Genomic DNA, 16905 nt, shown 5'->3' with positions numbered 1-16905 from the left:
GTACTGTGATTACAAATAAGTTATTTCTGTTGCATTACTAAAATCAATTTGTTAGTGTCCAGACAGAATACCTATACACACCTTGAGCTGATTACATAAAGTTTTAAAAATTAAGGAGGAGGAAAATGGACCCTGGATGCAAAATATATGTATACTTAGGTCAAGTGCATCAACGCAGAATGTTTTTTAAGATATAGATTATTGCTACAGTGAGCAAATGAGGAAATATAAATAAGTGTGCAAACAGTTCATTGCTTTCCAGAAGATGTGTTACCTGCCTCACAAAGAATGGCAGACATCGGATTAAAACATGCTCATCAAAAGCAATGAATATGTCTGTGACAAAGATGAAAACATGAAAATGCAGCAGAATACTGATGCATTTTAATGATCACATATGACTTTTTCTATTCTAGATACACTGATCACACTGAAATAAGGAATACAAACATATGTATACCCAGGAGCCACAACTCTAAGTCTCTACCAGCTACTTATTTTTGTACTGGGAATACCTGTCGGTATCTGTGGAAGGCTGTTGGATTTCAATCCTCGGACATGCTATTCTTCTACTAGCTATTGGAACTTTGCTGTTTGGTTATAGACACAAGAACTTTTGTTAGCAAGCCATCAATAACCTTTCCCACAAAGAGATTTCAATTTGTTCAGATGAAAAGTTTGTTATATGCTATTAACAGAGTATTTTCCAGAAATATACCCTTGCTATAGGATATAAACTACTATAAAATAAATGTATCACATATCTAATATAAAGTTATGCTGTGAAAAATATAAAACAGGGATCATAAAATAAAGTGTATCAGACAGACTATATATGCAGAATTTATGAAGTTGCACAAACAACAGATATTTTCAACAAAGATACAAGTATCTGGAGAAGATCTCATTTCCACTGGTATGCTTATGCAATGCTTGTTAAGATATATCCACTCTAAGATTAAGGTCATAAATAACTTAATTTTTCTTCCAAAATGTGTATAACAACAATTTGTCTGTCTGTGAAAATTCATAATTTCAGAAGTATTTATAAAAACTTCAAGAATTATTTTCCCACTATCTCTTCCTACAAAGATAAAAAAAGCTCAACATAAATCCTGTTAATATCCAAGAAGCCAACTGCACAGATGTAAATAAAGTTCTGATCAAATTTCAGAAGTTTCTGAAATATCATGCAACAACTTTTTCACTATTTCAACTTTAAAGTATAGTCAGATTTTTTTTACATCTGATGTGTCCAGTTCACAAGAACTTCTCCTATGTTGAGAGTAAGATTTCTTTTTCTCCTAGTTCCAAAAAGAAAAGATTTCCATCTCTGTAATATTCTGTAGTATTTGCATATGTTATGTGCAGTATTTGTATGAGTTTTCTTTTATAGAAGATACCCCAAATATATAGGTTCTGTTACACGAGTACTCAGACACAATACAAGTAGTGGAAGTGGAAGGCAATCCTTTCTCTTACAGACAGGTCACATGTATCATCAACCATGACAATTCTGGAGCAAAGTACTTCTCACTACAACCATGGCCCTCCTTAATGTATATCATTTGCACAAGGTATAACAGATATGATAGAGTAGTATTCAACTGCAGCCCTATGCGATATGTATCACCTACGCACGTATTATAATAAATATGGTGGACAATGTTGTAAGGGCAATCAGTGGAGTACAGCTAAATCCTATTATGACAGAACTTAATACTAAATTCTTCCCATTCTGTAGTATGGAGAAAGTATATGCGTTCAGAAAAGTATCATAGCACAGTAACAGAGATATTTCTCTGTATAGCAGCAAACTCAAGTATTCCTGTTCCAACAAAAATGGAGCCAACGTGAACAACTGAAAAGAAAGAGCAAGATATAAGCATGCTCAGAAAAACCTACGCTTTTGGGAAGTATCGAAACAGAATTACCGCCTTAAAAAAAAAAACCAAATCCACCAGAGAGAGAACTAAGCATGCTCAGCACTCACAAGGCACCAAAGGGTATTGGCTGTCAGTTCGAAAAGAAAAATGAAAAATAATGATGAAAATGAAAAATCCAAGTGAACTGGCTCTTGCTTATGCCCCTAACAGCTTCTCCTGCTGTTCATCAGGTACTGTGAACAACATGACCAGTGCTCAATGCTAGAGAGCAAACATCTACCCATGGAGTTCATCTGAAACACAACTGACTATACAATGCTGCTTTTAATCAATAGAATGTGGGCTACTGCAGGGTCAAAGCAGCCGCATAAATGTGGCTGAAGATACTGTATGCTCACAGGGAACCACAGAATGTTCAAGTGTCAGTTGAAAGCAAAAAATGAAAAACCAAGAAGAGATTGAATTGGCCTGCTGGATCCCTTAGCAGAAGTAAGATGTTCTGGCTGATTGGAGAAAATGATAAACTGTTGTAGGTACCACTTGCCTCTAGTATTCTAAAGAACCTGGTAAAATTCACATGTAATTCAATGGGAGTTTTTGAGTAAATACACATAGAATTGCACTACAAAGCACATAAGACAAGGAAGTATGCAGCAACCAACATGGAGGAAGATTCATGTAATTCCTGATACTCTCTTCTGTATCGAAGTATGCACATGGATATATTTAAGGGCAAGAATCCAATGTGATTGTAGTATGGTGAACCTACAGTAACAAATTCAGTTTTCTTTGAGAATAACATGAATCTTTCTTTCAATACTGAACTCTGTACTCAAGGAAATGATAGCAGATATCAGTCACAGTGAATCAGTCTAAGAATTCTTTTTTCATCTTGTACTGACATGTTTTATGTGTATATATTCTTCAGTTCTTTATCCTCCTGTTTCTGGTATTTTGAAGTTACAAACATGAGAATTTTACTGATTGAAATGCATTATGCTCTTCAACAGTCTTGCTTGGGAATTTGTTTTAGCTATCGAGATATGGTTACTATTATTAAAGTCACTAAATAATAGTTACTAAAGAATAAAGCATGGTTATTGTAAAATAAAGAATACCTGCTAAAGAAAAACACAAAAGAATTACTGTATATAGTGGTTCAAAGGCCTGAGCTTTCCTTTCTGGAGGTCTAAACTATGGATTGGTTCTTGAATAAGTTAGCTACATTTAAGTGTCACTGAAATAAGAAAGCAAATAAAGCAATGTTTTAACAAGTCCCACCAATTTCAATGCAAATTAAATGCAAATAATTTTGAAGCAGAATCTAATATGCAACACTATTTTCTGTCCTCCTGCAGCTCCCACAACTTCACAAAACTGTTCCAGAGGGCCTCCTGATCCTTTTAGGGACACATAGGAGAGGGGGAATTGCCTTCAGACAACAGGATGAACTAACGGGATTCCACTCATTTTTGGACTCAACTATGTATGTTATAAATTAAGGATCACATGATAATTTTTGGAAGGTAAAGTATTTGTCCCAATGCCAAGAAAAAGAGAATTAAATAAACATTCAAAGTATCTTGCATTATTCTTGTTCCATTAATGCCAAACACACTACTATGGGTGTATGAAATAAAACACACTTGACAACATTTTTGGTTGTTATATTTTCCTGTTCCCCAAACAAGATACTTGCATGACAAATCCATCTGCCAGAACAAAATAAAAAAGGAGTACTGTGGGCTTTTATCACTTATCATTCCTTTTTTTTTTTTTTTGGGGCAATATTTTCTGACTGTTTCTTATATAGAGCACTCCAAATATCTGTTGAAATGGTCTGTCAAGCCTTTGTATGTGTAAGCAATTTCCTTTTTGCTTCTTTGTTAGAACCAGAAATAGGCTACTATTTGGGCTTTGGTAGCCTATCCATGACTAACATAACATTTTAATTAGTCCAAAGAATACATTTGTAATGATAATTAAGCTTATAATTAATTTAAATACTTAATAATAAAAACCAATACATTGGAAAACAATTGAGTAAAGTAAAACAGATCACTACTACAGCATTTCTATGTCACAGTTTGTTGCAGTAAAAAAGAACTGAGGAGATTAAAGGCTCTGCAATTCACAGTGCCTTTCTTTGTAAGGGGTCATTTCACATAGCAGGGGGGCTTGGGCTCTGAACAGAGTGGAAATAATCAGATCATTCTTAAGGCTTCAATAGCTGATAACTATAAGTTCAGATGTGGTAACTGAAAATATACATAACTATAAATGGGAAGAGTTTTACTTGAAGAACTTTTACTATGCTGCTTCAGTTTTGCTGCATCCAAGCTGTGTAATCTGCCTTCTGCAAAATATTTTTCAAGAAAAGCTCAGAATCAAAGATATCTGATACTGTTTCTCTTTATATGGTAACACTGAAAATTATTGCTGGGAATTACAGGATGGTACACACCTAATTTAAATGCTATGTCACCCCATATCAGTGTTAGCACTTTCGCAGTAAAAATAAATTTTACATAATTATTATGAAAGGCTGAGATAAAGATACACTGCCTATGAGTGTGGCAATCCATTCAAAGATAAAAGCAGGCTTGCTCACCTGCAATTGTTCCAATAAAGAGCAACATTCAGTAACACTTATGAATGTTCACCAGTACTGTGACCAGTTGTGAAAAAATAAAATACTAAATAAGTACATTAATAAAACCTAACCCTGCTTAGGGCTGGTGAAAAAAAGAAATGAGATTCCTTTTATTGGGACTGAAATCTTTTAATATAATAAAATATAGCTACATTTAAATTGGGTTATTACTTATAGAATTGTAACACTACACTCTTTACTTACCCGTAGTTTTCAGCTGAACCATTGACTACATGATCTGCCCATGAACTTGCACCATTGTAATACCTTTGCAATGCAGTTAAAATAAAGACATGTTATAAATATGAAGCTATTTTCAAAATAACAGTTTTCATGAAACATATTTCCATCTTTCTAATTGAGATGAGATCTCCAGTGTTTTCTATATATCAGTATATAGATAGATAGATAGGAATAGATAGCAATGTATTTCCCCCTTTACCTCTTAGTGTATGCAATCATTGTCTCATTTAGGGTAGAGTCCTATGCCCACTTTGACAGAAAAATGGTCTACAAATCTCAGCATTTCCCAGTCAGACATAGGACTGTGCCCTTGACTTGCTATCTGTTACTATTTCATGTACAAGTTGTTCCTTCTTCTGCACCACACTGCTTTTACAAGGAGTTCTGTATTTATGGAATATATTCAAAGGACCAGAAAGAACTTTTTTCATGTAAAATATGCATCTCCCAAAAATCATTACAATCTTATTTTGTACCTCACCATATTTCTGTACATTAGGCACAAAGCTTAGCAAAGTAAGAACCACACTTTCCAGGCAACAAAGCTGTTTTATCGTCTTATATAAATGTGGAAGGGGTCCATTGACAATGCTGCTTCTGTGCTACATATACAGTGGTATCCAGCTGACAAAAGAGCTTCTCTCTGGGGAACTTTGCACCGGCACAGCAGTTTGCACGTTTTACCCTAACTATTAATGTATTAACATATATTTAACAAATATTTCAATTGCAGTAATTATTATAGGAGTTAAGTTTGCAAAAACTTTCCATATGTTTTAGTGGAACTTAATGTAACTTTTGCAGCTTCTTATCTATAGGTTCATCATAAAACAGGACTGAAAAAGATGGTCCTTCAGATAATTTGGCATAGAGTGTCCATCATCCCTCACAACTGGCTATGTGAGAGGAGTTGTAAACCAAAACCTTTGGAGAGCTGCAATTTGCTCACCTTCTCATAAAGCAATCTCATCTGAGTCCAATGAATTTATTCTCATTTACAGATTGAAAATCTCTCATTAAAGAGAGAACAATCTATGAATACAGAAATGACAACACTATATAGAACAAGAGGAAATACGTCAATGTGTATTGAAATCATTCCTTTGTAACTTATATAAACATGCAGAGTGCATTTCTAAATTAGAATCATGTGCCTTCATGAACAAGCTTCAGTAACAAAATTGCTAAACTAAAATATTATTAAAATATGACAGAAAGTTAAGACTATATATTGCTGTGAATACACAAATATGCACCTAAAATAACTATCTTACACAAGATCCACAATTTTCAGTAGTATGTGTAATTAACACAAGAATAGATGTTTCTATTATTAACAACCTATTAAAAATAACAAAACATCTTCCGTGTACAGATAGCTATTTGGAGGAGGTGGACCCACTAACTAGCTAGTATCTCTAGGAACTGTTAAAACCATCTAGATTTGCAAAGAAACTGAGAAAATCACAATTTCTCATAGATAAGAATTAGACAACCAGAAACTCTTGGTAAACTAAACAAATTCACATATTGGAACATGTACAGCAGATTAGGAAGGAAGTTGGGTATGCTAAGCTGAAAAGCTGCAGACAGTTTCTCATCTATCATCTTATTCCTGTTCCTGCCACTAAGCAAGGTCCCCATACTTTGTGGAGGGCTGGATTGTACTTAAACAGCCAGCTGATAATCCCACAAATTCTGTCACTGGATAGTAGTCAAGCAGCACTGATGGAATCTTAGATTAGGATGATTCCTATCAGTAGGAAGAAGCTTCACCATCCAGCAGATTTGCTACATATATGGAACTCCAATGCATACTCAAGGCTTACACACAGATCACCACATTCTGTGCACATGTGTGTCCATGTGTGCGGAGCATCTGCCAGCCCAACAGGGAACTTGCATTCCATGTGTCTGCAGCACCCCACATTTCCAGCTAAATGTGCAACACAGTACCCCCCAGAAGTTTGGATTTATTCTCAGCATGCCAAATTCTTGATAAAAGAGCAAGATGCTTAGTTGCTGTGCCTATGCAGACTTATGGTACTGTACTAATTGCTATACCTGATACTGTATTTTATGCCACTTTTATTAATTACATATAGTTGATTTTAATGCATTTTCAATCATAGCATCATTATCCTAATTATTTCCTATAGAACTTTATTTTAATAATTTCAATAGTTTCTTGTGGGAAATGGTGTGGAAATATTTTCTTTTCCATGTTCATAATGTTCAGTACTGTCTAAATTTCACACATTCTATACATTTATAGATTACTAAGCAAAAAAGCACTATGCAGTGCATGCAGTATTAAAACTACTCACTAATAGTACAAGCCATTACAATATATTCTTAGAGCACAGAAAATCCAAATATCACAATTTTTATCTACTTCAAAACTTCATGATGTTCACAAAATACTACAACACAAATTCTCATCTACACATACTATATATATTAAAATACCTTTCATGAGGAGGGGAAATGTCATTGTCATCAAAATATGTGTTAGGCACTCTTCCCTCCTTCCTACTCCTCCTGAACATAAAATAAACAGCAAAGGTACTTTAAACATTTTCAGATTGACTTATATGCCATAAGGTCCCCCTCCCGCCCCATTTAGCACTGAAGATGAGAAGGAGGATGAGGAAGAGGAGGAAAATTTATTATTATTATTATCATCATTATTATTATTATTCCATCCCATTAGCCATAAGATTCCCAGATTTATATTCCACCCTTCATCACAAGGAACCCCAGTGCATTACACTGTTATTGTATAATGCTGATTCACCCCTTTGTTGCTCTATGATGCAGCCCAGCATACATCAAGCATGTCTTAAGAGGGAACTATAGAATGCAATGCAAATCTCTTGTATTCACAACAGCAATTCCCCCTCCCCTTTCATCTAGTTCAGAGTATCCCATTTCCTGACATCACTAAGGGCCTTCATATGACCTGCTCCCCTTTCACCCTGAAAGCATAGATGAGGTCGTTGCAAACAGCAGAATTATAGGCATGAATGAGACATATTTTCATCTGCGGTGTAAATGTCACTGGAAGAATATCTGGAATCCAAGGTTGTACAGAATCATAAAAAGTGATGCTCATCATCTGCATACCGCAGCTGGGAATGATAGAATAATGGAATCAAAGAAAGGAAATCTCCAGTCAGTGACATAGGCCTGCTGGAAGGGCAATGCACCAAATCACTTGCATGGTGGATGTCACAAACCAAAAATATTTAAGTTGTCTCTGGAATTCCTCTGTCACTAAGGAGAATATTGCATGGCACTTGGTATTTCTTGCATATCCCTGATATTCCTAAAGAATGTCAACATGAAATTCCAGGCCTTTGCACCCAAATTTCCTATGGCATATATCTTGAGGAATCTTCTTGACAGTTCTTTGATGGAGGTCTAATTGGCATCAGAGGAATACCTAATTGGTATTCTTTGCCGAAAGATTACACACCTCCCAATTCTGCTATATATAGGATTGCCACAATTTTCATAACTGCCTTCATTTTGGGGGGTTGGAAGGCTCCTTCAGAGCCATACCTTTTAGCTAAGTTTTTGCATAATTTTTTGGTGGTCTTATGATCTCTGGGACGTCTCCCTGAGGATCTGATTCAATCTTTTCTGCAAACTCTGAGCCATAGTGACTCAGGTGGTAGGTGGAAATTCTATAGAAATTCTATAGTGGGGATTTAAGTGAGATTATCAGAGAGGGCCTCTCTGAATCTGCCAGTCCTTTTTCTTCACTGGACAGATCTAAGCCTGGATTCATTCACTGTGGTGGCTCATTTAGTAAATTTTAGGCAGAGACAATGCTCAGCCAGCTGGGCAATCATGCAGCTACACTTTTCATACTTAAAAAAACCCCTGTTATGCCATAAAACTCTCTGAGGATTATTCTTAGTTATAGGTGACAATTAATGTGAAGGGAAAACATAGAAATAATAGCTTTCTACCCAGTGCAGGAAGCTAACAGCTCCTTACACCATGGCAGCAAGTTCCTTATATAGCTTGGCATGAAACTATGTGGGTGAGAGCATTAACTCCTCTCTCTTGACTGAGTTTCTTGATGCTTTAAGAAAGAAGTCAAGGGGCAGGGAATGAGCAGCTCATGTTCCTTAAAATCAAGTTTTCATTATTTAGTATGTGCAGGCACAGAATGCATTTGGAGGAGTATGCACAGGCCATGAAAGAGAACACACCGTTATTTAAATACAATATTTTGTTAAATGAATTGTCCTGTTATGGAATAAGGTAAGTAAGTAAGGTAAACAACTCCCAGAAAAGAAAAAATACTTAAAGAAGCAAAGGTGTGATCCAACTGAATTCTTCCACTAATGGAATCAGAGGAACAGGAAGGAGGAGGCAGATTTCTCCCATCCTCTAGACTCTCCACATACATAGCCCCAAAACCTGCTCTGGAAGGTTGTGGGGTCCTCTGGAACAGTTCTGAAATGCAGAGGATTGCAGAGGGGAGGAGAGGAGGAGAAAGTCCAATTATGCAAGTATATTTCCACTTGCACAATATTATTTCTTCCAAAGTATCATTTAAAACATAAATGGCTGCTTTCTGAACATCAGTGGAGTACTACCTGTTTATGTCTGATGTGGGAGCCTAAATAAACACTCCACACCAATTATACCTCTCAAATTCATAGTAAGCACCCTCAGAATAGGTACGGCACATCGTACGGGATCGAAGTAATCTGACTGCATCTTCAGAAAAGATAGGATACATTGAGTGCTCCTTGCTGCCAAAACATAAGGGGTGAACATGAAACTAAAGTAAGAACATGCACACAAATGCAAAAGTAAATATTAATCACAGAAGCAAATAAAAATGAATTAAATGAGAAAAAAAATGGCCAACTCAGATCTGGTATGGCGATGCATGTTAAATTATGTCTATTAATGAGCAAAGTAAGAATTAAAAGCACTATAATGCTTTGGGCTGTTCATCTAAGAACAGGAGTCTCAGAGCATTCCAGAGCTTATCTGAAGTTGTGCTGGAAAAGTTTCGCATACATATATGTGGTAGCTTACATGTTCCTATCAAGTTCTGCTCAAATATTAGAAGGAAGCACTACCAGTCAAATGTCAAGGTAATATATCACTGTAGCCCCTCAAATGGCCATCTGTGCAGTCATACATAAGGGTTCTGGGCCTGGGCAGAGACTTCACTGGACCCTTCTAGAGCTGAGACTTCTATGCAGGAAGCCCTCCCTTCCTCTTATAGATGCTTGAGTTTCACTGAAGAGACGGGCAACAGCCCCAAACTGAGAATTAGGATAACATATACCAAGGGTGGCCAAACTGAGGCTCCTTGAGTTTATCTTGCAGCTCACTGCACACCCCTGTGGGAGCCTGCAGGCACCCACTTGCCAGCTGCTGGTGTCACCTGTGGGCACCCACTCACCACTGTCGCCCACTCACAGCTCTCAAACATCTGACATTCACCATATGTGGCTCTTCTGTTGAGCAAGTCTGGTCACTCCTGAATATACCAAAGCACCTGAGAACAGTAGGTTGAGTGATTGAACAAATGACCACTGAAGGTTACAACCTGTCCTTCTTCATGGTTTCTGTGCATTACACATACGTATGATTAACTAGGAAGTTACCGAAAGGAAGAAGGAATAGGTGGATATGATAGTATAAGTGAAAAAATGGCTTGACTGAAGAAGGCATCCTTCTTGCTCAAATATCCAGACAATATTGTGAACTTAGACCAGGAAGCAGTCCTGCATAACTCTTTAATAAAAGCACTCTAAAAAAACAACTGAAGATTCAACAGCTGAATGGAAATGGCCCATACTGAACTTGGAATCCGAAGCTGAGCCAGGCACAACGAAGTTTAATTGTGCTGAAGCTACAGAAACTTGTTTTCTTAAAATCAGAAAGTCTATTTTTATCCATTAAGAAAGAAATGTTTTGGGGTCTTTCTGAAGAAAGTTGTTTGATGAAGATGGAAGGTCAGAGCCCATCAAAATTCTATGGAGTGAAAATAATACCTCAATGGCATGGATAGATCAGGGAAAAAACAGGAAGAATAATATCTTGGTTCAGATGGCAAGAAATAGAAAAGCTGGATATGGTCTGAGCACCACTTTGTCTCTTTAACAGACAGTGGTTGGATGGTCAGAAAAGAGAGCATAGAATTCTACAGCTGGAAAGGGCCAGGAAGGCTCAGCGCTCTGCTCAGTGCAGAACTCGAAATTTAACCTTCCTACTCAGAAGGCTGCCAGCTGTATCTTGAATGCCTCTAGCAAGGGCATTCCTAGGTAATGGTTCCATTGCCATACTGCTATAACAGTCAGGAAGGTCTTCTTGATGTTCAACCAGAGCCTAGCGTCTTGTAACTTGAGCACGTTATTCCATATTCTGCACTCTGGCATGATTGAGAAGAGATCCTGGCCTTCTTCTATGCGACAGTCTTTCAAGTAGTCAAAGTCACATTTCTCCTCAAGCTTCTCTTCTCAAGGCTAAACATGCCCATTGGCAACCACATCACATTGCTCACCCATATTCAGTTTGTAATCTAAAACAATTCCAAGATCCTTCTCACTTGCACTATTTTTAAACCCAAGTGTCTAACATCTTGACACATGTGATTTCTTTTTCCTAGGTGCAGTACATGGCATTTCCTCCTATTCAACTTCTGTCTGTTGTTTTCAGCCCAGCACTCCAACCAATCCAGATAATTTTGTATCCTGCGTCTGTCCTCTAACCCAGTTTTGTGTCATCTGCACTTCCTCACCCAAATCATTAATAAAAGTGTTGAAGACCACTGAACCTAGGACTGAACCCTGTAGTATGCCATTCTCCCCGATTTGAGAAGGTGCCACTGAATTCTGTAGTCAGCCATGGATCCATTTTTAGCTAGTTTGCCAGACAAGCTATCTTGGGGCATTCTGTTAAAAATTTTACTGAAGTCAAGATTTATTATGTCCACAGCAGTCCCACAGTAACCACCAGGGAGGTTTTTTCATACAAAAAATGAAATCTAATTAGTCTTGACAAATACATGCTGGCTTCTAGTAATTACTGCATTGTTTACAAGGCCTTTACAGACTGCTTTATAATCTGCTCCCAAATTTCCCAGGGATTGATGTCAGATTGACTGGTCTGTAGCTTCCAGGTTCTTCTTTTTCTCCTTTCATAAAGATGAGTGCAATATTAGCCCTCCTCCAATCCTCTGGCACTTCCCCTATTATCCATGATTTCTCAAAAATAATAGACAGTAGTTCTGAGAGTGTTCTTCTAGTTCCTTTATGACTCTAGGATGGGATTCACCAAGCCCTGGAGATTTGAACTTATTCAACTTAATCGGATGACCCTTGACAATTTGTCTATCAATCTCAAGCTGCCATCCTGCTCCTTCAACTTGTAGTTCCCCTTTGACAGGAAGGTCACAGAGCCTCTTTCAGGATAAGACTAAGCCAAAGTAAGAATGGAACACTTCTGCCTTTTCTTTGTCATCTGTTACCATTTTGCCATCCACATTAACTAGCTGGACTGCCACTTGTTTCTTCTGCCTTTTATTATGGACTTATCTGGAAAATGGCTCTCTTTTTTGCTGCTTTTAGCAACCCTTGCTAACCCCAGTTTCTAGATTTAGCTTTCGTGATGCCATCCCTGAAATTCCATGATACCTGCTTGTATTCTTCCTTTGTGGTCTGGCCTTCCTTCTACCTCCTATAAATTTCCTTTTTGTTTTAAGAAGGTATCCTGAGCTTTTACAAGTTATGACAACAACAAAGAGAATTTTAAAAGTTAGCTGATTAAGTTCAGACACAGCAAGAGTCTCAATAGGTTTGCATATTAGGCTGGAACAACAATGGAGAGATTCCCAGAAGGAATGGGGTTCGAAACAAGATGGTATAGGGTCTTAAATTCCTTTTAGAATCTCTTTGCAATTAGATAAAAAAATGGCATGCCCTAAATCTGACAGTGCACTTGATAACCTAAAGCAACTACAAAGCATATCCTTGCTTGAAAAGTGTCAAGAAGAATTGAAGAACACGATGAACAAAATGGAAGATGGAATCCACAAAACAGAATTGGTGTTCTGCAGAAATGCTTGCTATTTTACAACACAGAGTTGCTGGGTTCTGGTCTTTTTTGCTGACTCTAAAATCTTCCTGACATCTGGTAGAATGGGTGAAGGCACTGAACGTGCCAGGCTGTCAGTAGTGAAGTGAATTCCAGCTGCGGAACAAGACCATTCTGCTGGATCAAGTGGGATGGTGAACTGGATAATATGATGCTGACTCATTCACACAGAGATAGCAAGGTGACAAGCCACCACTGTTTAGACCATCATGTGGTAATCAGAATGCTGTCCAGTCCATTTCATCAAGTTTTGGCTAAGGTACTTGTGATAAATATAAATTAAGGGAAAGCACCAATAAAGGAAAGGGAAGAACTACTGAACTTGCTCTACTGTGCTGAACATTCTTGTTGATGTCATTGAAGTCGACCTGTGCTATATATCCCTTAACTGAAAAAAAGTAAGGTAACTCTTAATGATGGATCTCTTATTTCCCCTTTTAACATAGAGATAACAGTGCAGACATCACATCATAGACAGGTAATAGCATGAGAAGTAGTTGTCATGAGCAGCTCACTTCCTTCCTCACCTTTTCAGCAGATTCAAAATGAAACCATAGAAGTTCTATCCTTTATCTGAAGCTTACCAGATACCAAACAGGCTAAATCTTACTGGATACAGAATAGGCTTAGAGATGGGGGAGAAGCATCTGCCCATGTAAAGAGTTGAATACAGACAGAAACTTCCCCTTCTTCCCTCCCTTTCAGCAAAGCTTCTGGCTCCATCCTCAGGATGGCTCCTGCCACATGCAGGCTAGATGGCAGAAGCAACCGACACTGCCATCAAACCTAAATTCCCCCTGTGTCCCACCCATTCCAGTTTTGAAAAGCCTGCCTCCCCATCCAAAGTAGGCTGGTTCTCACAGGCAGTCTGGGGAACTTCATGAGGCAACCTTGAAACTGTAAAGTCCCCCCCCCCCCTTGCTTGACCACCTCCTCCTTAGAAAGAGACATCCCCCTTGTTTACAGTGGTTATGGTGGTGGCTGAAGTTGTTCTGTTGCAGAGCAGCCAAATTGTTCTGTGAAACAGGAGACAACATGGATGTAGAATGAACTGATATTTGCAGTGGGTCTGGAGAAGAAGGTGCCAGAAGTGGTACACTTGATGGAGCAATGATGGTAACTGGAATTGATGGCCAGGATGGAGAAAACACAAACAGTACAGAGACCAATGAGAAAGCCAGAACAATTTTAGAGGGTGGCTTAGAACAAGTCTGGGGTGGGTGCCATCTGGACTAATTTACTGATTCTACTGCTTGTAAGACAGGTTAGTACAGTGCGTAGTAAAGCATACTATGTGAAGACCAGAAGAGTGGTTCTGCCACACATAATTGGCAATTCCTTGGTAGTATTTAACTGGATCCTACCACACAACCTGCATCCAAACAGAACAGGCAGAGATTGTGACCATCTGTTGGTAGTAACCCATTTCCACAATCTGTACACTGACTGAAAGCAGCCCAAAAGACTTTAAGGACTGCAAAGGCAGTCTTAGGAACTGAACAGGACTGCAAATGCACTAACAAGAACTGAAAACACTAATCTGAAAGGAAGAAATAACCAAGAAGAGGGAGGGAGGGAGGTGTACAGGACAGGGACAAAGAAATGGAAAAGGAAAGGAAAAGAGAGAAGCAGGAACAGAAGTAAAACAGAGATCTAAGCTCAATCAGCAAAGACCACCAATCAGCAGTGTATTATGAATGTCGCTACAGCAGCAGCTGAAGAAAAACTGAGGGGACAGGTACATGTGGATGGGAAGGTTGGCTTTCCTTCTAAAAGACTCAGCTCTAAGAAGCCTGGAGATACTGTGCAGGCACCAAACCTATACGTGTAATGCACAAAAATCATTTCTGGTTATTGGTATTTCTCCAGTAACATCCAAAGCCGCTAACAATTTTGATTCTGATGTACACTTTCCATTCCCACAATGGCCCCATTCCAAGCAGATGCAAATGTAATCCCTGCTACAGAGGTTTACATCTACTACTGTACTTGCAATAAATGTCCTCCCCCACAACCCCCCCCCCCCAGTACTATCAGTGCTAGTAACCTGTTGGGGAAAACGAATTGCATGCCCTGAGTCTAGAAACATTTATTTTGTGTGAGAGGTTATTATCACTGTAAGAGGCTGACCATGAGAGCCACCTGCACATTCTACAATATTTATAAGGCCCAAGCAAAGGGCTTCCACAGTAATTCTTCCCATTATTTTGTAAGTTAGGTCAGTATTATTTTAGCCATACCATAGCTTGGGGGCACTTTACTTGAGAGACAGATATTAACCAACACTTACCTAGTGAGCTCACTCTTTCAGATAGTATGTTACACTAGTCTAAACTATGTCACTGTACTTCCCATAACATTTTCTATAGCCCCAGTATGGAAAAGAACCTCTTTCTGCACATGGTCAGAAATGCCTGGATTAGGGATAGTGATGTGTGAGGGGAGGGGAGCTATCTGAGAAAGTTTATCCTTATATTTTTTTTCTAGACTTACTAGAAATCTAACATGTGAAAGTTCAAAAAGTCTTAAAAAACAAACTGCTCAATTTCACACAACAATGGGGCAACAATTGCTATCAGTGGTAATATGAACTGCACTGGTTATGCTTTTAAGGCATTAAAAGTAATATCTAGTTAACATACTAATTAGCTTTCCATTAAAAACATGTGGAACTATTCAATGACCTGAATAGTTTGAAGCAAAAATTTAAGTTCAAACCAGGACATGCATTATGCACACAGAATTGCACACAGAAAAACAGATACCTGGGATCTCTATGATGATAGTCAGTGGACTGAGTATGTTGGGACCAAGGCAGAGTGACATAATGACTGAAAGCACAGCAGAAACAAAAATAAAAATGCAATACAAAGAAATGAAAACAGGCTAACAAACATCACAAAATAAGAAGCTGAAGCTGGCATGAAGACAGAGCAGCTGCAAAATCGTATTCTTAACAAAAGCAGACCAAAAATGGACAGAATGCAAAGAACTCTGATAGATACATTAATTATAATTTTATCATCTAGAATCACACGTCATGGTGCTAATGCACTTCCCTGGTCTCAATGCCAGTGTTAGCAGCAGAGTCTCAGGCAATCTCAAGTATTTATGGGGCTTGAACCTTGCGCAGCCAACAGGTTGTAGTAATTCATTACTTTAGGTCTTTGGAATCTCTGACTTCTGTTGTTACTGGGAGCATATTATATTTTGTTTGTCAAAAGCTGCTGCTGGGAAAGAAACGAACATGGGCAAACAGTCATTAGAGAGCACCCGGACCTTGTAGGCAACTTGCACAGCCTTTAAACACAGTTTTTGCTTCTTCAAAATTCAACAGAACTGTATTCAAAATCATAAGACTTTTTTTATATATTGTATGAAAGTTGCCCAACAGTAGAAATGTTTACTTTAAGGTAAAATATATTCAGTAACACAAAAGTGGGACCTGCAACAAAATGTGTTCCGATCCAGGGTATGCTATTCCATTTGCCCTCCTGTCCTATTTCTCCTTCCAAAAGTCAGTCAGCATTCTATGGCTATCAAACATGCTCAGTCCTCATTGGACTGTCTAGCGATTTTTTAAAAATATACTTCTACAAGCCTTGGGGGTTTCCCTGAACCTGCCAAGAACTCCCTCTGGATACAGTGATACCCAAAGTAAACAGTACTGCCTCCCTGGGGACAAGGGAAAGATCCCCCGTCAGTGATTGGTTGTTTTAAATTTGCAGTAGAGTACTACAAATAAAGAGGTGTGGGGGTGATAGGGTTGTCACCCAAGAGGAAAGGGGATGGCAGCACAAAGGGGGCCACTGCTCTAATACATGGATGGTTCTATATGGACTCCATAGGCAATAACATGTATACATGAACACTGCAAATGGAAACGGTGATACTTTTGGAGAAAAAACATTAGCATGTGTAATTTAAGAAAAAAATGCTTTTTAAAATTGAGAGAAAGTAAATTAAGAGATATATTGTTTGAGAAAAAAA

General features: G+C 38.1%; 1 protein-coding gene across 11 annotated transcripts in view; it reads right to left on the bottom strand.

Annotated features, from left to right (window-relative positions):
• Positions 1 to 16905, bottom strand: part of RIMS2 (regulating synaptic membrane exocytosis 2) — a 367376-nt gene that overhangs the window by 102624 nt on the left and 247847 nt on the right. For 7 of the 11 annotated variants that reach the window (XM_044421755.1, XM_044421757.1, XM_044421758.1 and 4 more), the window contains 5 exons: positions 15681 to 15746; positions 9447 to 9554; positions 7252 to 7323; positions 4744 to 4806; positions 516 to 590 (listed from right to left, as the gene is read on the bottom strand). The exons of 2 other annotated variants lie outside the window; for them this stretch is intronic. In XM_044421755.1, the coding sequence (XP_044277690.1) occupies positions 516 to 590; positions 4744 to 4806; positions 7252 to 7323; positions 9447 to 9554; positions 15681 to 15746 (384 nt within the window). Of the gene's footprint in view, positions 1 to 515; positions 591 to 4743; positions 4807 to 7251; positions 7324 to 9395; positions 9555 to 15680; positions 15747 to 16905 lie in introns of those variants that run through there. 2 more of the 11 variants (XM_044421762.1, XM_044421763.1) reach the window with 2 other exon arrangements.

The sequence above is a fragment of the Varanus komodoensis genome, unplaced genomic scaffold (genome assembly GCF_004798865.1).
Source record: "Varanus komodoensis strain SLA01 unplaced genomic scaffold, ASM479886v1 scaffold12, whole genome shotgun sequence".
In the NCBI taxonomy this organism is placed as follows: Eukaryota; Metazoa; Chordata; class Lepidosauria; order Squamata; family Varanidae; genus Varanus; species Varanus komodoensis.
Note: the sequence above shows the minus strand (reverse complement) of the source record. Positions and strands in the feature narration are given on the sequence as shown.